General features: G+C 38.7%; 3 protein-coding genes across 3 annotated transcripts in view; all 3 read left to right on the top strand.

The window, feature by feature from the left end:
• The first annotated feature begins 3163 nt into the window (after nt 1–3163).
• On the top strand, nt 3164–10308 carry rph3aa (rabphilin 3A homolog (mouse), a). Its single transcript, XM_055231973.1, has 15 exons — nt 3164–3329; nt 3948–4077; nt 4365–4448; nt 4883–5002; nt 5658–5829; nt 6332–6541; nt 6742–6821; nt 6902–6976; nt 7877–7986; nt 8067–8193; nt 8272–8325; nt 9180–9331; nt 9422–9503; nt 9578–9674; nt 9748–10308. Exons 1-15 carry the CDS (start codon nt 3211–3213, stop codon nt 9879–9881), a joined length of 1746 nt encoding a protein of 581 aa, XP_055087948.1. The 5' UTR covers nt 3164–3210; the 3' UTR covers nt 9882–10308.
• A 1427-nt stretch (nt 10309–11735) lies between these two features.
• pla2g3 (phospholipase A2 group III) lies at nt 11736–14662 on the top strand. The gene is made up of 7 exons (XM_033989124.2): nt 11736–12372; nt 12477–12609; nt 12681–12815; nt 12904–13199; nt 13290–13419; nt 13739–13849; nt 13947–14662. Exons 1-7 carry the CDS (start codon nt 11877–11879, stop codon nt 14182–14184), a joined length of 1539 nt encoding a protein of 512 aa, XP_033845015.1. The 5' UTR covers nt 11736–11876; the 3' UTR covers nt 14185–14662.
• Nucleotides 14663–14888: 226 nt separating this feature from the next.
• Nucleotides 14889–24381, top strand: part of ttc28 (tetratricopeptide repeat domain 28) — a 37779-nt gene continuing 28286 nt past the window's right edge. Inside the window, exons 1-2 of the mRNA XM_033989123.2 lie at nt 14889–15099; nt 17597–17956. Of these exons, the coding sequence (XP_033845014.1) occupies nt 15070–15099; nt 17597–17956 (390 nt within the window). The 5' untranslated portion in view covers nt 14889–15069. The remainder of the gene's footprint in view (nt 15100–17596; nt 17957–24381) is intronic.

Raw genomic sequence — 24381 nt, 5'->3', positions numbered from 1 at the left:
ATAGCAAAATTGCTAATTTACATCTACAGTCTCTGGATAGCTTGATGTCATAATTGGCATACATGCCAATAAAATACACTGTATATTAATACAATTATTCATCCAGTCAATCAATAAGTAAAACTAGTCCCATTCAACATCAGTCACCACATCCATATACAATTTACAATTATAAAATTCATTCATACAAGGTAGTTTAATGTGTACAGGTTTGTTTGGTTAAAGTCCATTGTTTGGTCAGGCGTGTAAACATTGCATAATTTGTACTTGATATGATTTCATGTTTGACTGATATTTCACATGCCTGAGACCAACTTGTAACACTATGGTTATAGGTATAGCTATGCTATGCTAAAACAGATAAATACTAGTTTTATGGAGAGAAATTCAATGGCTAATACAATACAAATGGTACAGCATGAAGAATGCATGTAAATGTATTAGTGGAAGAAAAGGACAATTGAATTTTAGCCCATCAATTAATACACATAATAGACAAGTAAATAATATTAAATAAAAATTAAAATGTACTAAAAGACATTATTTTAAAATACAGATGCCAAAATAAAATACTAGAAAACCTTACTTTAAAGCAACGCTCTTAGTCGGTGCCCACTGACCCACTTTGACCCTTTTAAGTACACAGAGCATTAACTAGTCTCACTCTTACATAACATACAGTGGTTTATATGTGAAATCTCAGCTGCCTACTCAGCTGAATGTCCATTCGATTGTACTGGTTCAGTAATTACTCCAAGTCTCATTTCTTTTAGCTTAGTTCTCATGTTTCTACAATCAATACAGCAACATCCTGTGTCTTTACTGCAGCCTACACCTCTCAGCTTCATTAGATCACTCCACCCTGTTTATGGACACCACTAACCTCATGACTGTGAAATGCTTACCTCTCTGGTCATAATGCCTTGTAGCTTGACCTGCAGATTACCAAAAAAAAAAAAGAAAAAAAAAGCTACACCTGTAAAGTACACCCATGGGAGGTCAAGTTGAGGGTTCATGGGGTGAAAATGGGGTCAGTGTTATTGTGCACTGCCGTTTGAAAGCAGTTTGTGTCTTCACTTTCACTGAAAGAGTGATTTTGAGAATCAAATAGCACTGTCATGTACATTCATCTATTGTTAGATGCTCAGGTCACATGACTGCCGCTCAGAGCCACCACTGACCCCAACATGTTATTTACGTTATCTCTGTAAGCTATAACTATATCTCACCATTGGGTAGACATGCAAGTGAACTTGAAGCTGATCCAGAGCTGGAAAACTGTCCAAGCAAAAAAACAAATGAGCTGCAGTTGTGGGAAATTCTATTCAACCAGAAAAAGTAATGCCACCAGAGCTTATGACTGAAGATGATTTTGTTAAAGAATTGGTGCGAGTCCATAGAATCCATTTATGAGTGAAGGATCATCTAGCTTATTTGTATATAGCATTATCTCAACTTGGCAACTGTGCAAGATTTAAAGTACACAAAGAAAAGTATACAAAGTTTGCAAGATACAAAGTATTAATTGGTTGCACCTTGTGAAATTCACGCTTTCACTGTCCTATACCGGTCCCACATCTTTACTGATTAAGCGGTCCTGAGGTTGTACTGATTACTATTGGCACTGTCAGAGTCATAAATGAATTAGCTCCCCCACAGCTCTTGTGTCTGACCCTCACCTTAACACAGAAAACACATCTGTCAGCTTTCCACAGTATCCACATCAGCCATCATTGGTATTAACATGTGACATTTTTCCTTTTGAACTAGAATGCAATTACAAATAAATATTTCTACTCAATTGCTGTTCACTGCACATCTGCTACCATACTGTTTTGACGACTTAACAGGCTGAATCCACTTGTTAATTTGTTGCTTGCCCCAGATTTTAGGCTCTTGTTTCCAGTGAATACGCTTACTCTAAATTGTCAGTTGTCAGCAAGGGCCACTGAGGGTCAGAGAGTTTTCTTTTAACTGTACTTGTGTCAGAAGATAATGAGAGTTCTTCTTCACAATGTCTCCAGGCATCCGTAGAGATCTGACTCCTACTCAATTAACAGCCTTTTTTTTCTGAGCAGCTGTACAAGTGAGAAAGGTGTGTTCATTTTGTCATGACCAGCAGATGTTTGGAGTTGTATTGTCCAGGGGCAATGACACAGCAGTAAGTGTGGCTCAGCTGGAATGACCATGGCTCAAATTAGCTTACATCAGTCGTGTTTCAAGTAACACCTCTGCCCCACAGTTGGACGGATGGGGAATTCCCTCTAGCCATGTTTGAGTTGAAGATGCACTGCTTTGAGCTCATACTAAGCAGGTCTCACTCTGTCTCATTGACATTGAGGGTTAGAACATACACTGATGTTACATTTTCATATTTTTTTCCGAATAGCCTCAAGGGCCGTGGCACAAAATTTCAAAGCTTATGGCAATTATGCATGAGATAAATTTAGTACCTCAGTGTTATCTTACATCGCAATCTCTGTGGAAACATCAAACAGATGCTAATTGGACAATATTATAGTCAACTTGAGAAAAGTAACTCCTTTCATCATTTCAAAATGCATTACATAGGTGAAAAAATGCATTGATACATAATTTATATATACAGTACAACACAATGTCTTTACCTACATCCATCCCCTCTTTGGTCATCCTCATGATCTTACCCTTGACACTGCCACATTTATTATCATCCCTCTTCCAAGGCTCACTAGTCCTGTGCCTATCCAACCCACTTTTTTCGACTCTTTTCCACAGTCTTCATTGATCTAAACATTGATTGATTGCTTTTATTTTATTATTGTGTCTTGCACACACAAAAATGCTGAGCCCTTTAATGGGCATATAAGACATCATTAACAAAATACAAAAGACTAACAAGTTACTCCACTTTCTTCATCTCCAAATGGCCTCTGCCTTATTCCACATGGCCTCTGCCTTATTCCACATGGCCTTGCTGATTCACACACCATTTTTTGCATGCATTTTATTTATTTCCTCTATGTCTTCAGTACTTTCATTTAATTAGCAAAAATGTCATTCTTAGTGCAGATTTATATTATTTGTATAATATTTGTGACAGAGTTTGTTGCTGATGTCAGATCTTAATGTCTCTTGTGTGCAAGTGCAGCCATTGGAGATGGCAGATTCATTTGGAGCTGCTTCTTACTCTGCGTGTGGGTGGTTGTGTTTTTGGTCTAGATTTGGAGAATGATGAACATGTCCAGCGCCCCTCTGGGAGCAGAGCTCACCGATGAGGAAAAGGAGATCATCAACAGTGTACTGGCTCGTGCAGCTATGATGGAGGCCATGGAGCATCAGAGAATAGAGTAAGATGTTAACTAATTTTGTCATATCAGTTTACATACACCTACAGAATAAAAAAAAAAAGTTCAGTTCAACGTATCCAAGATTTTAATTTTGTTAATTGTGACCTGCAATACAGATCTAAAACTGTATAATAATAGAAATGGGTCTAGTGACTTTCTGTTAAAAACTGTGTTATTTCATCATAGCAAGCAGCAGATCTTCATACCTGTTTATATTGTTAAAAATGGCTACAAGACATTATGAACCCTACATGTATGACCCAATGTCTGAATTTTTTGAACAATCACAAGTGAGCACAGAGTAAGGGGTGGGGATGGGAGGTGGGAGAAAACAGTAATTTTCTGAGCACTCTAGTCTTGAATATAGAGCGATGCAAAATCCCTTGAACATGCATTAATTAATCAAAACTATGAGTAAACTAATTTTAAGAGAAAAATAGTAAAAGGTCCCCTTAAAGTATGAATGTTCAGTGTGTTCCAGTCAAATGAAATATCATTAAATATTTTTTTTTTACTGAACCACTGAAACAAATTGTTCCATTCTAATCAACTGAAGATGACCTGAAAGTGTCTTTGCTAGCCAATATGAATCAAGACTTACAGAGCATGTGTTTGCAGGCGCCTCTCCACTCGGCTGGATAATATTAAGAAGACTGCGTGTGGTGATGGCCAGTCGCTCTGCCTTATATGTGGGGCAGGGTTTGGACCACAGGGAGTCACAGCTGTCCTCTGTGCACACTGCAACAAAGTAGGTGTGCAGCCCCAGCAGATGCACCCATTACTTTACACATACAATTGTTGCAGTATGTCATTCCTTGGAGATTTCCTATAGAGATAATACATGCCAAGTCAGCCATATGCTAACTTCTTATGACAGGCTGTTTATAGCATTATGTTTCACCTTCTGTCTATGTTGTCAGTCACAAAACATAAGGATATTGCTATCTTGACTATAAGATAAGAATAATTCCAATTATTTTCCATTTGAAAATTGAATCTGTCCAGATCTGACCATGTTAATTGTGTTCTTTGTAGCACATGTGCAGTAAATGTGGAGTCTACAGCAACAGCAGGGCCAGCCCAATGTGGCTGTGCCGAATCTGCAATGAGCACCAAGAGGTGAGAAAAACAAGGCTAATAATGTCATAATATTTTGTCACACAAACTATTTTTGAGCACTGAGTTTGTAGTTGTGTACTTTGTCCTGTGCTGTGTCCATTGATCTGGCAAAATTATCTTTCATAGTTCTTAGTATTTGAAGTAAGCAATGAGTAGACTAATATTTACAACAATCAGTATCATTTTGCACTTTTAGCAGCTTTATTTATGTTACAATGTTGGCTCTATATGTTTGTTTGGGTTTGTAGCAATGCCAATATATTCTCTGCCAGTCATAACATTGTAATATGCAATTATACCATAAAACTATTCTGTGATCATTTTGATTAAGTCCATTTTAGCTCAGTTTATGAATAACCAAATGGCTGTTGTTCACTTGCTTATTTGCAAATCAACAGAGAGAGTTATTGTGTGTCTTCCTTGCTGTCTTCAAGGTGCAGAAACGGTCAGGAGCTTGGTTCTTCAAAGGAAGAGAGCTGCAGCCTCTACCAGGCCTCCTCCCTCTGTCTAAACCACAACAGTCCAGCCATGAGTCCAGCAATGAGTCCAGTTCTGCTCCAGATGACCAAAACAGACCACAAGAAAAACCCATGCTTCATCAAGAGCCAAGTAATGCACTTTTAAAATAATTTTAGGGCATTGCTCAACTAAAGTAGACATTTTCTGGCAGACATGTAAAGATAACTGTCACACTCATCTACATGTCCACATTGCACCAGACCACACTTGATGCTGCAAAAATATAAAAAGTTTTAACATTTTGGGGATGGCATAGATTAAGCGCTGCCAAACTACACAAATGCATGTCATTGTTTGTTATTGCCTAATGCCATACTGCGAACCAGAATCACATCCATTATTTTCACATAATGTTGACAGTGACTGAAGGAAAGCAAGCACAAGACTGACACACACTGATACACTGACATAACAAACCCCAGATTCATTAATGTATTCATAAACAAAATGTTCTGCAAAATCTTCACTGCAAAAAACAATACTAAATGTGAAAAAACAAAGAGAAAATATATACACAAAATGACTGGTCCTCAACAATATTGTTCTTTCAAAGTGAGCAGTTGGTGTATTTTGGCATGAATTTATACAACAATGACAGTGACACATGCTAATTACCCCAGTGTATTTAGGAAAGCAGACTAGGAGGCATCATTGCATCTCTGTTGTGTCTCCCCAGAGGCTGGTGCTGAGCCACTGGCCCCGCAGTCCTCTGGATCAGAACAATGGGAGCAGACGGCGAGAACAACAGCTGACAGAAGTAATGAGGGTCAGGCCTGTCCAACGGTGGTAATGAAAACAGAGGGACATGTGCTAGCCCCCAAACCCCTGCGGGCTAGTACTCAACAGGCACTCTGCAGCTCAGGTGGATATGCTGTTCAAGAATCAACATCATACTGCAAAAATCTTAACAAAGCTTTACTCAGATGGGACACTACTGTTAGTTACTTTCTAAAAGATGTTTTGGCCCGTTGGCTTTGTTAGACAGGAGAGCGTAGTGTGAAACAGGGAAAGAGGGGGTGGAAACATTTGACAAACAGTCGGCACAGATGTCAAACCCACAAACCAAAGTGGTAACAAATGTGTGCCGCCCTAAACCACTACACCACTAGGCAGCATAGATGGGATATCAAATTTTAATGATTATAAAATAAATATATATCCTATCACTTTCTAGAGAATGATAATCAGAGTGAGATTCAAAGCACCAGCCTTCTGGAAATATCGGGAAACCACTCTTTCCAAGCAACTGTTTTAATGGTATAGCTTTGTAACTAATTAAAGAGTGGAAAAACTCAATGTAATCACAATAGCAAACAAACAAGAGGCAAATATTATGCATTAATATTCTACTTATTGTGTTACAGATGTGCAAAATAAACAGAGAGAAGAGGTCCCCTTCCCTGCAGTTATGGAAGAAAAACACCAGCCTCTTGTGGCCAGTTCCATCTCATCCAACACTCCAGCTCCAAGACTCACTCCAGTGGTGAATAACACTACCCACCACCCTCTTCCACAGAGACCTACTGCAGAAACAACACAGGACGACGACAATGAGTATGACTCAGACGATGCCAGTGAGTAACAACATTCCTTTGATTTATATCTTGCCCATACAGCTACAACTACTAAAACCTTTACTAATGATGAACTACTACTTCGTCTTTGACTACATTCTTGGCTAATATTACTTAGCACATCATTTCTAATTATCACCACAATTGCCATACACATCGTGAATAGTGGTAACACTGCTGTTTGTGCTTCTGTTCTGCAGCAACATTGGGATCGCTGGAGTTCAGTCTTCTTTATGAACAAGAGAGCCATACTTTACAATGTTGTATCATCAAAGCAAAGGTGAAAAGATGCTGCAAACAGTGTAACAGTATTAGAAATCAATTGTGTCTGTTTCCCATGATTGTTTATATTTGAAACAGGGTTTGAAAGCAATGGATTCCAACGGCCTCGCTGATCCTTATGTAAAACTCCATCTCCTACCCGGAGCTAGTAAGGTATTAACTTATTATTTATTATTATAAATTATTATTTTCAACTTTTTAGTTCCATGGAATCATGCACATGACATGCCACCTCCCAAAAGTAACAAAGTGCTGCTTTAAGATTTATTTCTAACTTTCACCACATCTATAAATCTCCCATATTTTGTCTTCTTTTTGGCCTCTCTTTATTTTTATTATTATTTTATTCAGTATTCACTCTTCTCCTTTTGTCAAAAGGTCTGGTCAGACTTTATCTCCTAAACATAACAACACCTGTATCACATTCCTATGCTTATGTCACAAGCTGAACACATCTTGTTTAGTCCTTGTACCCTTTCATAAATTGGAATTTGCTTGTGCAAAACACATGATTGGATAAAATATTAAGTGGATTCAACTATTGTACCATAGCAGCATATTGATTTGTACTCTATTGCCATGTTGCGTACTGGTACCACCTGGCTGCCCCCGGCCTTTCTGGGACTTTGCTGTTTGTTGTTGGCCTATTGTGGACTCTGATATGTCCACATTTAGCACTGTTCATGTATAAACACAACATCACAATAATGTTCACACTAACTAATAAGAAACCCCTTTGCTATTATATATTCAAATCTTTAAAAGTAATATCATGAGATGTACACAGGGCTAGATGTGAAATGGAAACTGTGGCACACAGGAGTCAATGGGTGAAAATCATTTAGCGAGCATTATTAATCCATTCATTATTTTAATCAATTATTATGAGTGAATGAGCTGCTGCGTGTTTTTTTCTTATGTTTTGGTCTTGTTACACTGGTCTTGAGCAGGTTTTGATGTACACCTTTTTCTGTCCCCATAAGAACAACATTTCACCTCACATTATAATTTTAGTAATTTGTCGTTTACACTGTGCTTGGATGTATTCTTTAGTCCAACAAGCTTCGTACCAAGACGCTAAAGAACACGTTGAATCCAGTGTGGAATGAAACTTTGGTCTACCATGGGATCACAGATGAAGAAATGTCACGTAAAACCCTTCGGTAATAATTTACTGATGCTTGGCACTATCTCCTCTAGTGTATTAATAATTGGGTAACAATTTGATTTGTCACTGCCCAAGGCTTTCAGTGAGCGATGAAGACACATTTGGACACAACGAATTCATTGGTGAAACACGGGTGGCCCTCAAGAAACTCAAATTCAACCAAAAGAAAAATTTCAATATTTGCTTAGAGAGAGTTATACCGGTATTCAAATTGCATTGTCTTAAGAAAATATCTCTATCTGTCTCCATAAATACATCTCATATGTGAATACCTCCTCAGGTGAAAAAGACTCTTGGAGGCTCATCTAGAGGCATGGCTTTGTATGTAGACGACGTAAGTACGGTATAAGCACACACCATTAGGTTAGCAAGCAGGAGTATCTGTATGAAACTATGGGAATGTGAAGAACTATCCAAATATTGAGCCTCATCATTTTTGTAAGGAATTGACTCCACAAACTTATGACTTAAAGTTCTTTCAACATTGAACTTTGTGTGTTTTTTGTTACATGTGGATAGGCCAAGATTATTAACCATAAACCAGGTAAACAAATCTGCAATCAGACAATTAAACACAGAATTCTGATCTGCCTTCAAGCTTAATTTTAAACCTTTGACCTTATTCAACCACGCCCAGTTTTGCCTCTAAACGCTCTAAACCATGCTTTTTTGTGGTGGCATTTCCGGTTAAGAGGGAATCCCATTTTTTTGTTGTTGTATTTGGAAAAAGTGTTGATTTGTGTAAAATATTCTATGTTCATGTGCGTCAACAAGTCAACACTGATTCTCTGGGAGGCTTTAAAATGACTCTGTAGCTCGAACAGAATTTATTTGCTGTCAAAATCGCCAGCCTCGTACAAAATAATACAACCCAAATGACAATGGTGGCCCTCAGGCAACTTCTGTAATAAGGTGAGAGTACAGTAGAGCGACACTATGGTAAAATTTTAGAAAAGCTAGAAATCACCTGTGAAGTTCCAGTTGGACCACGAAGTGACATCAGCGCTTAACAATTCTATAGGGATTTTAAACTGTAGAGATGTCACGTGTGATAGTAACTTTTATGCCCCAATGCGATGCAAGTGTAGTGTTTCTTAAGCAGAACTACATTTCCCATTAACAGATAATCCCAGTGTAATCCTACTAGCTCTATTATTATCACTGATGATTAATGGTCCATTTTTTTAGCTGAACGACGGTGATGATTCTGAGGAGAGAGGACGCATCCTTGTATCACTGATGTACAACAGTCAGAAGAGCTGCCTGGTTGTAGGTGTGGTCCGCTGTGCTCACCTGGCTGCTATGGACTCCAATGGGTACTCTGATCCTTTTGTCAAAATGTATGTATGTGTTATATATCACAAATCACAATTAATTAAAACTCATAACCTCATAAAGTTTCTACTGTTCATATCTCTTGAATGTTGTAGATGTCTCAAGCCTGATATGGGAAAGAAAGCTAAAAACAAAACACAAACAAAAAAGAAGACTTTAAATCCAGAGTTTAATGAGGTGCTGTTTTAAAACAACTTTATTTTTTTTTCAGTTGTTCCCTATTATCTGACTCTGAGTTCACTGTGCTCTAGGAGTTCAGTTATGAGATAAAACATGGAGAACTTGCCAAAAAATCTCTCGACATCTCTGTGTGGGATTATGACATGGGCAAATCCAATGATTTTATCGGTAAGTGTCATGTGTGGTCACAGCAGGCTCCTCCGATTGTTCTCCATGTTACAGTGTGCTTTGTTCTTGACAGGGGGATGTCAGCTGGGTATCCAGGCTAAAGGTGAATGTCTGAAGCATTGGTATGAATGCCTGAAGAACAAAGATAAGAAAATTGAGCGTTGGCATGTGTTGTCCAATGACAGCTCAGTGCAGTTTGAGGATTGAGACCATCCCCTTTATAGGTAGCTATTCTTTTCTTTTGCTCCCTAGAAAAGTGCAGACATAAGGCTATCAAAAGCTTGCATCACTGTAATTAGTTTTGAAGCAATGTTTAAACTATATTCAACCGATTTACATAAATATTAACTTTTGAGGTGCCCTGGACACATCTGATAAAGGAGAATATAAATATTACATGTAATAAAAAGCTTATCCCAGAAGTTGCACTTACCTGAAACACTTTATCTGGTTCTTCAAAGCCTTGTTGTATTAATTGTGATGAACTATGGCTTCAGCCCAGATGCAAAAGGGGAATTCCCTCTGACCTCATTTCCTGTGCTGCTGCTGTGCTCCTGTCATACAAGACTGTGTCTGTGCAATCAGCTGATACATGACAACATGTAGTGCTTGCATCATCCAAGCAGTCTTTTTACTTGTGTTATTGCATAAAATATTGTGTTATCTTATTTTTATGTTCAGTGTAACAACATAAATTATGTCACAGAGGTAAACAGGGTGGATAATCATTGATTGATCTCCTATAAGTGCATGCAATCAATGTGCATCTGCATGACATTTAGTGTAATAAAGAATGAAACAGCATTTATGTAATTTATAAATCCTCATTATATCAATATATTATTCGTTGTACATCTCATTATTTGAACACACGGATCAGGCTGTGTTGTAAAATGACTGCATGTTCTGTCCCATATTATACATCAGCTATTATAATAAACACTGTCTGCAGTATAGCACATTTCTTTGTGATGATTTGGAAAGTGACATGGCACAAACTTTGCCTGAATCAGGCGAGGGTTTGACCAATCAGCTCAGAGCGACACGCAGCTGCAAAGGCCGTGAACTTTGAACTTTCTGAGATAAACGTGCTCCTGCTCCAACTAGGTGAAAGTTTGTGGACCTGTTAAACTTCTGCTGCTTAATTTAACTTTTTATGTACAAAAGAAATTGATTAATAAAGCCGCTTACTATTTTCCAAAATATAATAATGATTTAAACAGTTGGACTTTGTTATTTCAAAACATCATTCCACAGTTGGAGCTGACAGTGTCTTTGAGACGGTTTCTTATCCCTATTGCACATAACATTCATTTCCATTAAAAATAGTGAGATTCTGTGACTGAATTGTTTGCACAAGATAGTGAGTGGACACGTATCCTTTTTTTGTTTATTTTAACAAAAATAAATAAAATAGGCTTACATAAATAAATAAAATATCCTTGTGAGTGACATTTTGTGTGGGGCTTTTGAGACTGAGCGTACACTGTCTACTCTACTGTTGTGATCAATACAATGTCACGGTCACAGTTATCACAGTTATCACTGGAGTGTGGGGGTGGGGGGTGGAGGCTGGAGGCTGTGTTTGATGGAAACTTCACACACATCACGTGACTGCTGCATCCATGGATCTATTCAAATAACAAATGGGTACGCCGTGTGTTTTAAGGCTGCTTTATGGTCCATGCCAAATCTACGCAAATGTGCTGCACAGCTCTCGGGCGCACATGAACGCGGTGCTCCCTGTACCGTGCGCCGCTGAGGACGTGCACCTCCACCGAAAAGTTACCACGCTTTGAATTAACTCCAAACGCTGTGATGGGTTGATCCACAAACACTATACGGACAGCTGATTAAAAACAATTCGGAACAGCTCAAATTAGGCACAGAAATATATGCCTAATATGATGTTTATTCTCACAATAAATAAATAACAAGTTAAATAGTTTGAAATCCTACGACGCACGTGGAGCCTGATTAGCGCCACATAAGCTCGTCTGGTTCAGCTCTGCTCTGAGCGGGGCTGGACTATAAACCAGCCTTTAGACAACCATCTTATCTGCAGACCGGAACACACACCCCCTTTTTGTTTATTATTTAAACCAAACTCAACTTGGTATCTGCCTTTTTCTGTCAGTCTTCCCCGCAGACACAGGGATTTTAAAAGGACATCCTCTTTTGTCTTTTCCAACCGCGCGCACCATGATGCACGTCTATCCTGTGGTCGCTTTGACACTCCTCACAGTCAGCTTAACAGGTGCATCCATCCTTTGCACATGGACTAAAGTTTTGTCAAACGGTGAAGTGCACTACAGTTTCCTGCGGGGCGACTCGTCTGTGCGGCTCTATCACAGCATCTGGTCATCAGCAGGTACAATGTCGAGCTGCTCCTTCAGCGACAACGACGCAATCATCCAAAAGTACACTACTTTGTGTCAGGAGAATAAGCAGGCATTTTCACACCAACTAGACGTGAGTTTTGACAGTTTGTTTTATGAGGAAGAGCACTGTACCTCTCTGGATTCTCTGCCACACGCTTCCCATGAGGAGCGCAGTTTCAGGGGGAGGCTGGTGAGAAGCGTCCGTCAAGATGCTGTGTCAGGGGCCAAGTCTAAACCGCGCGTCAAGCGTGGCTTCATTGTGCCAGGAACACTGTGGTGTGGCTCTGGGAACAAGGCACCATCCTATTCAGATTTGGGTAAGATATGTAGTTTGTTTTACAATATTTTTGTAAATGTATTTTTATTTTTTTTTACAGTTTCATAACATATCCCTAAATTAAATATTATCCTATATATGTAGGGGTATTTTCAGAAACAGACAAATGTTGCCGTGAACATGACCAATGCCAAGACACCATTCTGTCCTTTCACTCCAAGTTTGGAGTCTTCAACAGCAATATCTTCACCATGTCTCATTGTGACTGTGACAACAGGTATAATCAATAAAAATACAATTTCTGTATTATTTTAACCCATTTCTCAAGGTGTTCAAATTATCTTATAGGTTTCGCAGTTGTCTAAAGGAAGCCCAGGACAGCATTTCTAATGTGGTTGGTTATACTTTCTTCAATCTTCTCAAGATGCACTGCTTCGAGTTCTCATATAGACTGCAATGTGCAGAGAGAAACTGGTTTGGGATGTAAGTTCATTTTCACTGTGTGTGATGGCAATCCATAGTATTATATTTCTGAAATTAACTTTTTGATTGGATTTTTCTTATTGTGTAGGTGCAAAGAGACCAAAATGGCTCTTTATGCAGAGGTTCATTCTCCCACCTTGTATGTGACAGACACAACAGAAGATATGAATGGCACTAGCCTCAACACGACTGTCACGGCCACTCCTGTCCAAAACATCACACAACCACTTTACTCTACCATGTTAGAGTCTTCTGGTACCACACATGTAACACTGACTGTATCCATCACACCAACAAGCACAGACACATCAGTGAGGACCACCACTGTACTACCCACTGGAGCGCCTAACCAGTCTCTCCCACTGCCGGATACTTATATTACAGGTAATCAATAATGTAGAGATCTGTTTCTTGTATCAAATTTAATGTGTGATGTGGCCGCACTGAACACGTCTTTGTATTTTTATCTTCCAGAGAGGCACCAGGCGTGTGCTATCTATAAGTATCTTGATGAATGCGGGAACAGGATCCTTCCTCTGCAAAGGAAATATGGCTTTCACAACAATGAACCAAGGACAATGTACCACTGTAATTGCACCAATAGGTAAAAGACTAATTCTAGTTTTAAAGAGATAAGTTCAACTCTAGTGTAAATATTTAGTTGCAGTGACCTTATGGCTGATTGGAGTGGATGTGTGTGTGTACAGACATGATGTGATGGTTTGTAATTCAGAACTAGGCCACACATTCACTTTAGTTACATAAGGCACAGTGGCAGTGCTTACACAGATGTATTTAGATTCCACTATGATACCCGAGGAGTGACACTGCATGGACTGCCTTCTCATGCATGTTGTTGATGTGCTCGTGTGACTATGACAATCATTTAGACTTTAGAGTTATTGTTATTGTTGTCCCTGCAGATTGTTCCAGAGTTTGGCAGCCCACCCGGCCCTGACTGAAGTGCAGACGCTTCTGTTGGACCATGTCTCTCAGTCCTGCTTTGTGTTACAAGACTGTACAGCGGGACAAATGTAAGTGGACTTTTTATGCACACTCTCTGATATAATTACATGGCACAGCTCCAGTCACACATCCTCTAATTTCTGTGTCTGTCCCTTGGTCTAACAGCTGCAAAGTGGTAGTGGTTGGTACACAACTCTCTCAGGAGGCCACCAGCAGTGCAGATGTGAAAGAGCAGCGCCATCTACAGGCGATGAGACTACATGTCAGGAGACCAACCCTGAAGAGGGCCACTAAAGGCAGATCCACCAGGCTTCACAGACTGTGCCTCAGAATGGTGCTGCCACAGATCCACAAACGCAGAAGACATCACACCAAGGAAACTAACAGAAAGAAACCAGAATGAAAGCTTAGCTGTGAGATGGATGCAAAAGAATCTGCAAACTAAAATACTCACGTGAAGTATCCTGGGCGTCTTCCCTTTTTAACTCCATCTCGTGACTTCAGAATAATTGACTTGGTTGCAGTGCACTGAACTGTTTATCCTGACAGTCGGACTTTTGGTAAGCTATAAAATACTAACCCTGTTTTCAGAAATGCTTATCCGGGATTTAAAATAACTTCAATACTGTGCTGTTACAACACCCATGCCATGTCTGTTCATTTGTCAACCTTTGTAATTAGTTAAGATCTTAATAGATGTCATGCACAACCTTGTACTGCCATTTGTACTCCAAAATAATGTAAATAGATGTAAATAAATATAGCTATTATTACTGTGTTGTTATAACCTCTAAACTTATGTGATATCCTGATAATGTATGATTCTTTCCATTCCTTTTTTATTATTTAAAAATGTTCATAATAAAGTTGGATACAACATGAGTAGAGTGGTAAAGCCCATTCTTCAGTCTTGACTATCACTTGATGTAATAAAAGCGCGCAGGTAACTCTACTCCTCCTGTGATGTCATGAGGAGGAGTAATTGAACCTCTGCTGCAGACTGGAGCTTGCAGACTGGAGCTGTGGACTGGAGCTGAGGACCGGATCCCCGCCTCTCATCGGACCAACATTCCGCTACTGGGAACATGGCGCACTTAAATCGGACCAACTTTACGCAAGGAAAATTGAGCAGCTTTGATAATTAGCCCAAACATAATTGCCCCACCGCAGAAGTGTTGTTGTTGCCAGCAGTGAGGGATTGTCCCGTGTCCGTGGCTCAGTGTTTTCCGGCCCTCCTTCACTGTTGGTATGGGATGAAAGTTTGGAGCAGCCGTCACCGGAGTTAACGATGGAGAAGCCAAGAACTAAGAAAGAAAAGGTAAATGGGCACCAAAAGCTTTACTTTGTTGTTTTGTTTAACAATATGGTAAACTATGCACCATAAGCCATTAATACGCTCACTTTCTTTGTTCCCTAAACACTTTGGCTGCCACTTTCAGCAGTTTATTCCAATTTAGTTTGTCTTTCTTCCTATTGACTTTGCGTCGTTATCTTTCATGATAACTTTCCTTTTTGGACCTTTAGTCGGACAACAATGTCATCTGGTGGACACTTGGAGTAACTTGGATGCTTTAAGTTTGTGCCAGGTTCTACTCAAAAGAAAAGCTAAGGTTCACAGCTGAGACTAACAGATTGTCCAAAGAATAAGAAAAGTGACTTTACCCAAGAGTCAATGTCGCTAATGAAAGGTCAGTCAGATAATGATTTTGGCTCAAGAGAAAGAGCATTTACCCCAAAACTAGAAGGGTCTTATCTTTATCACCACAAGTGCAGAGAGACACTTCTCTATTGTAGACATAGTAACAACCTGCCTTTGTTCAATGGAGCATTTAAGCTTTAATAGGCTACTACTAGGTTCAGTTCCATAGGGATTTGTGAGTTTAGTATTTTTGTTTGGGTTTTTTTTGCTTAGACCCAGACCACAAAGAGACTGTGATTCAGTGTGTCTGTGTTTGACAGGGTGTACATGGATGCTTTGTTCTTGTTTTTCCACCATACAGATCTGGTCCCATTGTATGACCCTTCAGTCGCTGTGCGTTAGTCAGTTCATACGTCATGACCATGACACTCCTGATAAGGGGCTGTCAGAGCAGAGGCAGCATCTCACTGAGTGAGTTTGAGCTGTCTGCTCATCCAAGTGTCCACCTCTGTCAGACGTGCTTTGTGTCAATAAGGTGCTGCTTAGCTTAAGATGGCACCAATATGACAATGAGCAATAATAGACCACAGATGCCAGCTTTCTCATTTAAACATATAGATCTATTATTAGACCTTATAACTTATGAGACTACCATAGCATCACATTTATACCTGGACAATTTTAGATCTCCTCGGTATAAAACAAATTTTGTCACAATTAGTTATATATAGTATTGATTCCCACAACCCACATTAGGTTGTACAGCAATATTAGAAAATATGTTGGGAAACAATCACAATGCTGCATGTGTTTAAGCATGCAGATTTAACAACTTGCAATGTGAAATTATACGACAACGTTCATTTTATGGACTTTGATCTGTGGATTATGTTCACAGATTCTGGAAACCAAAATGTTTCTACACAGAAACATTTCATGTACTGAAACAGTTTTTAGAATAATCAAGTCAAGTGTGACATATATATTTATGCTTTATTATAGCAATGTTGATACCACAGAGGTTTATGTCATATCAATGAATACACCTCTAAATAACACACTATGTGGTTACAATTAATCAAATTAATTGATTAATCACTATTATTGCACCCAACGATTATAAAATATACCTAACAGAGAAAATAGTTTTTTCAGCTAATCTGTCTGTTCATATTTTAAGATTGCTGATGCACTGCCCTCTTTGTGCAAATAACTGTTGTAGTGTATTGAACAACATGGTAAAAACACAAAACAAACCAAGATTTTATTTTTTTTTTTTGGATCAGATATTTTGATTTCCATAGGATTGTTAATTTTATTACTTAAATAATATGGCAGCCATCATGTGTTGCACTTTAAGCTCTCCCATTGCCATTGTTATAATGTATAAAAAACATTGTGTGTGAGGGAGAAAGAAAGAGGCAATAATGAGAGATAATGAAGGCCTTGGTGTGTGCTCTGGTGAAAAGACAAATTTGGAAACACCAGATCTGGGAGGGGAACGCCGCTGCAAAGAGCTAACCTCAGTGTGCAGTTTGTGCGGGTGTGACGGAAACCAATGAGAGGAACAGACTTTCGCTCAATTTTGGCTTTATCCTTCTTGATCTCTCTGTGGAATTTAGGACACAGTAGTAATAAAATATTCACTGTACTGTTATACTAATAATAACTTACTGAAATAGCCGAAATACAAAGTATGATGCTGATTGGGTAAAATTTAATCACAGTACAATGCGTTTACACAGACACAGTTTATTTACACAGTTAGTAAAAATCAGATAACTAGAATAATCAGATAACACAATAACTAGATCTGATTATTGGTGTGTGTTTACATGTATAAAACAAATCTGACCATCAAAAATAGCCGATATTTGGAAGACAAAGTACATTGAAATTTAAAACTAAGTCTCTAACCCTAACCTAGCCTTAACCCAGTCTAACATTTCTTTCATTTTTGTCTTTGCCACATTAGTTTGCCCATTTCTGGTATATTTTTTCCTGAGTGTGCCTGAGAGTCAACAGATTACACATATAAACTGTCAACATTTTAATAAACTTCAGAAATCACATAATGATCTGTTTTTAAGTTTTTAGGGATCATAAACATAGCAATTGCTTTGTTATAATATTATTCCACATGTCACCCTAATTTTTGTTCTTTTTTCCCCCACAGTTCTCTTTTTTTGGCTCCCGCTCCAACAATAAGACCCGTAGTGCCCAGTCTTCGCCCTCTTCCTCCTCTTCCTCCCCTATGCCTACGTCCTCTGCAGTTAAAAAACCTGATACCCAGTTGTCACCTGGTCTTGGCCTAAATAAAGCTGAATTCCTTGAGAGAGTCCGCCGCAGTAACCAGGCTTGTCAACAGGGGGAGTATGCGTTGGCTGTTCATTTGTACAGCGAGGCCCTCTCCGCGGACCCCCAAAACTGCATCTTATACAGTAACCGCTCCGCTGCCTACCTCCGCCTTGGCCAGTACAGCACTGCCCTGGACGATGCGATCAAGGCACGACTCATCAACCCCAAATGGCCAAAGGTAAGAGGCAGGACTCCATCTAACCTTGTGTCACTCCCAGTGTTGGGCAAGATCCTTCAAAAAAAGTAATTAATCATAGTTACCAGTTACTTTTCCCTCAAAGTAATTGTGTTAGTAACTGCGTAACTGTGTGATGGAAGTAACTAATTACCAGATAAAGTAACTATTAAATTGCTAACAAAAAAATCCTCAAAAATACACCCCAGCAGTAAAAACAACTTATAATCAGCCTTACTTGGCCTGCAAATGACCAAACGAACCCAGAGCCAGCGTTGTAAGCTACAGATCAAAAGCGCTGAAACAGGCAGCTGTACAGTCACAACAACACAGAGCAAACTACTGTCCCCTTTTAGCAGCAGACTGTGGCCAAACAGAGCATTTACTAAACGCACTGATATCACAACATTACAAACATGTGCACGCCACATGACAGAGCTTTTTTTAGCGATCTGCAAACTCCAAATGGACTTGTCACTCCCACTGTAGTTGTTAGTTTGTACTCCCATCACAAAAAAAGCCATCAAATAACGATGTGCATCCATAAAATCCACAAAAATCTGCATATTTCCTCATGTGCGCTGAAAACATTGAGTATTTGACTTCTGATTGGTCACCTTTACAGCCAATCTCTATTTTAGCCAGTCATTGTCTCTAATCCTTTGTCCCGGCCTTATTTACTTCTCAAAACAAAGGAAAAATTTTGCAGCTCCTCTGAATGAGATGAGGGAGCTGAGTCTGATCTGTCATTGCTGCTGAGACTCACAGTAAAATAACAAACAGTAACTATAACGGCAGAGGAAAAAGCTTTTAGTTAGATTATTTGTTACTGGTAAAAATAATGCCGTTACTAATGCTGTTATACCCATTATGCAGCATTATTCCCAACCCTGGTCACTCTAAATGACAGCGTAATGAAAGAGATGCAACTAATGGAAGTAGGTGAGAAGACTGGGCTTTTCTGTATTTCAGTATAAGTGTATTAAGTAATATAGCAGTTAAATTGTAAGTATGATCCGTGAAAGCCTTAATTTCCCCTTGCACTGATCAAAGTTCATGAAAGGGTCGACACGCTCAGAACCAGGTGTGCGACTCTTGGTAAAACATGACCTATGTCACACAGCAGAAAATAGAGTAAAAAGTGAAGGAAGTTGTTTTTTTCCTCCTTTCCTGTTACAATCCTGTCACATTCTTTGTTATGGCTTTATATAACTGAGCATGTTCTGAGGAAAAACACAGACTATGTAAAACACTTGTAGGATTGTGATTATATTTCCATCGTAGGATTCTGTTCAAAGTTCACATTTTAATCACCTCCAAGAGCATTTAAATGTGAGAGCAGACTAAAAAATGAACATTAACATTTCAAAACCTGTTTGTAGATGATCCTGAGCTAGAGAACTACATGGATAGCATTTTTACACATGATAAAATTAGATCATAAGGATATTTTGCTGTTTGCAGACAACACAATACAATGTTTACATAATTGTATGGTTCTTAAATAAATGTTGTCTTCGTAAATTGCTAATTGTGACCACTCAAATTGGGCTTGGTTGGGTAGCAACAGTTCTAGCTGTTCTGTAGAAAGAGAGCGATTGAGTGGGGTGTTTAAAGTAATTCTGAGGGGAAACAGAATTTGGGCCTGGTCTGGCTGGGTGACTGGGGCCGTGCTTGTCCCTCTGTACTTCCTCTCTCTGTGGAGGAGAATGGACGGAAGGGCTGCCCGGGAGTGTGTGAGTGCATGGCTGTTATTTTGTTTTTCAAAGCACAGCTAGCCTTGGCCGGAGTTTTGCTCTTGAAGACAATACCAGAAGCAGCATTCCTCTGTGTGTGTGTTTGCGTGTGTGTGGCGTATCATTGCATTGGGCTCACTTCTAATGAACTACTTCAAGAGTCTGTGTGTGTGAGCAACAGAGTAACAGTTACTTCTGCTTGAGTGGACTTTTTCTGCTTTTCACTTAGCGCTGCTTTGCTTTCACTCCCCTTTTGCTTTCTGTTTGGCCCATTGCTACTACCGCCGACTGCTCTGTTGGCCCAAGAGGCGCAGTCTGCATCCCACTAAGTCAATGCAGTTTGGTCATGGGAACAGGGGGGCATTTTCTGTTGACACATTCCAAAGCTCTGAGAAAATATCGGTTCATTGTTTTTGTCAATAAAAAAGAAATAAAATGCAGAAGTTTTTTACATTTTTTTATTTCTCATTCGTTTATACATTTGGGCTTCAAATTAAATTAAATGAATGCCTGCTTTACATTGCTGCTCTCTCTGGTTAGCATCATATACAGTTTTCTGTAAACCATTTAATTGCCAAAAAAATAAACAAAAATGATGCTTTTTCATTTTGATTGTATTTATTGCACTGAAAAACAAGATTTTTACTATGAACAGGCTTGCATCTCCACAAACTTTTATTTGGCCTAGTGGAGGGCCTTCACGTGCTTGTCTCCATGGAGACTTATCTATCTCCATGGAGCCACTGCTACCTCAAGGAAGTTACCTATTGTACCTTTAACACATTGGTAATCCTAATCTTAAAAAAATGTGTCTGTGTATTTTGACCTCAAGTGATAAGTTAGTGGTGTAACTAGTGAATGTTATGGGTATGTTATCCTGTTATTAGCAAACCTTTGATTACTGTATAAACTAAGGACATGTATGGACATTATCAGTGAAGATCTCCAGATAGGTCTGATTTTGATTAAAGGAGAGACCAAACTGATGGCAGCCCGCCTGTTTACACTGAAGGACACAGAATCTGCCCCGGTTTTCAAATGTCCCCTGTCATTAAGAAACTCTAACCCTGTTCTGCTCAGATATTATCCACATACATCCACAAGACTAACGTCAGCCTGCCGGGCCCAGCCAGCACACATGCCCCCACAGATGTGTTTGAGCTGCTCCTTTATATGAGTTTACATGAGGTTATGCAGATGCTGTATTCAGAGTGGTGGCCTCAGCCTGGGCCAGTAGGTTAATCCGGAGTTTAAGAGGACTATGTGACCATGTGAGGAAAGTGGGGGAATAGGGTACATTTTGTGGACGCTTTTATAATTCACAGACATGCACACAAAAAAAAATCACTTAGACTTACACAAATAAATACACATAATTTCAACTAGAGGTGGGTGATATTGCCAGAAATAATGTTCTCAATATTTTTCAGGGCCATATTTAGTCAATCCCACAGGTTTTTGAGGTTTAAATATCAGATGATAGCGAATGGACTGGAAAATTACCCACAAAAGCACATAAACATCACTTATCACTGGAGTTTGAGATGTTATATTATTAATGACATTCAAATGAAAACAATTTTGACATTTTTGATATCTCAATATTGTATGTTATCACCCAGTAAATTACGATTTTGCCCAGTCATTGTCTATAGTTGATTCACTGTTCAATTTTCAGACTTTTCAGGGAAGCTTTGTGAGGCAATTGTAGTTTATTATTAAGAAAAAGAGAAATAAATAACATTGATGGGGACGTTGGAAAAATACAGTGCTGCTACATAGTCACCCACTAGAGGGCAGCTCAGACATATTGAGAGAGTTACTAGTCATCAGAAAGATATGTGCTAAATACAAGTTTAGTTCAATTTTGTTTTGTTTCACTGATTCCACAAATCCTCATCACATGTGCAATGAAATAACAAAACTTTCACATAATCCACCAAAGCAATTTTGGCTTCCAGGGGTACCCAGTATAAGACTCAAGACTGCTTTCATATTTTGCTTTTTTGTCAATATTTGGTAATAATACACCAATCATTTAACTTGCTATTTTGCATACCATTTTAAGATCTATCTTCTGATGTATCTGAGGCTCTAATAATTTCAATAGTATTAATTCGCATTCAATGATACATATGCAGTCATTTCTCAGCCAGTTTTCTTCTACGCTACAGTATCATTAAGACATTGCTTTCTCAGGACCTATCCTGACTGCACTGCTAGGTTTTCTTCACCCCTTCTGTATCCTCCTCATGCATCTGTCTCTTGTGCTCGCATTTGAGTGTCGGAGCTGTCTGAAGGGAGAGAACTGCAGAGAAAAGGAAATGAACACAGCACTGGAAGATAATGAAAGAGTGAATGGCTGGGAGTGTCTTTGCTAAAACAGGCTGTGAGGTTATGCGTCACAAGTCATTGGTTTAGGTTGGAAGCATTGAGTAGCTTTTAAGTTAGTCTTCTATTGTATCCGATGTCAAACTAAGGGGATACAATTTAAATTGAGTATTAGTGTAAATCTAATTATCATTGACTGACTACTTTTTATGTCATGGCTATCAGATAAAGAAATTTCACTACCAATTGTGGTTGACCACTAAGCATTCACTCACACACCACATTATACACACTACACTATAGACCACACTATAGGCAAGGTGGTTGACTTATCTTACTTAAGGAAACAACAACAGTATCACTGGTCTGAACAGTGTTTGACCGACAGCCTATAAGTCGGTGGATGAACACTTTAATCTCTGAGCCACTGTCTAATAAACTGAACATTTTATAAACATAGCTGCTAGGCTGAGATACAGTAATATTTAGTAATTTGTTACAATGAGGTAGTAGCATTAAGTAGTTATTTTAGTCAAGGCAAGTTTATTTGTATAGCACAATTCGTACACAAAGTAATTCAAAGTGATTTTCAGAGTAAGAAAAAAATCACAATACAATTAATCAAAACATAAATATTCATCATAAAATTAAGATTAAAAGAGAAGAGCGCAGAATAAACTTTCAGTCATATGCACAGCTAAACAGAACCGTTTTGAGCCTTGATTTAAACATTGTCAAATCAATACACTTAACCATGTGATGTAACAGTTACTAAAATAGCCATATTTTTGGGCCAGTTTACAACAGTTTGCTGTTAGGAGATCAATAAAAAGATCACTATATAACTACACAGTCAACACGCATGTAAATTGGTAATCTGTCATACATTATTAAGTGTCACATAACTGAGTGTTTTTCAGTGAATACAAAACAACATTTCTCTTAGATCATAGGATACATTCTCACATATATTTCAAAAATCAAACACTCCGTATTCAATCTGCTGTTAAATCTTGTATAACAATGAAAACGGCGTGAAACTGTCAAACCTGTTATCAGCACCTCCTTATCAGGGGGGGCTCAAAGCTCCCATTATTTTCAGTGTTAGTGAGTAAGCTAAATATGACCTTCACATGTGTCTCGTGGGAGGGTGGAACTGCCTGCCAGCCTCATTACCCCAATATAGTGGAATAAAGGAGTCCAGTGAATCACCACCTGTGTCAATGTGGAAGCTCACACAGTTCACACAATGTTAGGATGTAAAAATGAGAACTTTGTGACATAATGCCACTGATCTGACCTGAATATTTCACATCTAGACAGTGACGGCATAGTAACAGCATAACATATACATAAACCTAGACTATCTATTTAGTTACAAAATTCAGTGTTGTTCAAAATATGTAATTTTGTTCTGTATTTTTTATAATTTGATTAAAGAATTTAGCCAATTATGGCTAGGTTACTTGCTTGCAAAAGCAATTGTGTGTACAGACTGGCATACTTCGGTTAAACACGTTGGCTCATGCTGCTCCACACTAACAACAACATCACTGTATAATTACGTTGACATCATTTTGCAAGTGTTTAATTATAACAAAGTCATTAAAGCTATGCAAGTTATTTAGCTGAACTGTTATAGTTACATAGAGTAAAGCTATGTTTCCAGTCTAGTGAACAGACACCAGCATGAAACCACATTAATCACTGCCAAAGTGTGTGTTAAGTGACCATGTTGGCAAGGTGAAGTGGTTGATCAAAATTGCTTTACATGTTGTGGCTATAATCCAGGGGTTATAGTCCTCACACATACGCACAAATAGAAATTAAATTTAAGGTGCATTGTTGTCGAAACGCTGTGTAAATTGTTGCTGTAAAAAGTTGCTTTCTTTGTCTGCTTCTTCTCTCAGGTTGTAAATATGCAATTTAATGTTGTCATGAAAAACCAATGAGCTTGGCACCAGCCATGAGCCTAAACAAATAATACACACATACGCTAGAAGATCTGCTGCATTATTGATGCACTGTGAGAACACTCTGCCTCTGATTTCAGATCAGCAGGCCTGGTCAAACAGATAGGACTGTCTCATCATAAATGCCCACACATATAGTGTTGGGCTCTATGCATCATTTTAAATGATTATGCCTTTTCTGGTTGTAGTGATAAACTTTAACACAGAGATTATCATGCTGCATATTGATAAAAAATTACTTAAAAATCTGTGCAAGATACATAAAGAGAGATGTTAAAATGCGGCATAGAAACACCGACAAGTGAAATAAATGCTACACAAACTTGGAATTACTAAATGTCTTTTTGTGAATTGCTGAGATCAGCCTTATGATTTTTAAGTATAATTC

The sequence above is a fragment of the Periophthalmus magnuspinnatus genome, chromosome 23 (assembly GCF_009829125.3).
Source record: "Periophthalmus magnuspinnatus isolate fPerMag1 chromosome 23, fPerMag1.2.pri, whole genome shotgun sequence".
NCBI lineage: Eukaryota > Metazoa > Chordata > Actinopteri > Gobiiformes > Gobiidae > Periophthalmus > Periophthalmus magnuspinnatus.
This window is presented reverse-complemented; position numbering and strand designations above follow the sequence as displayed.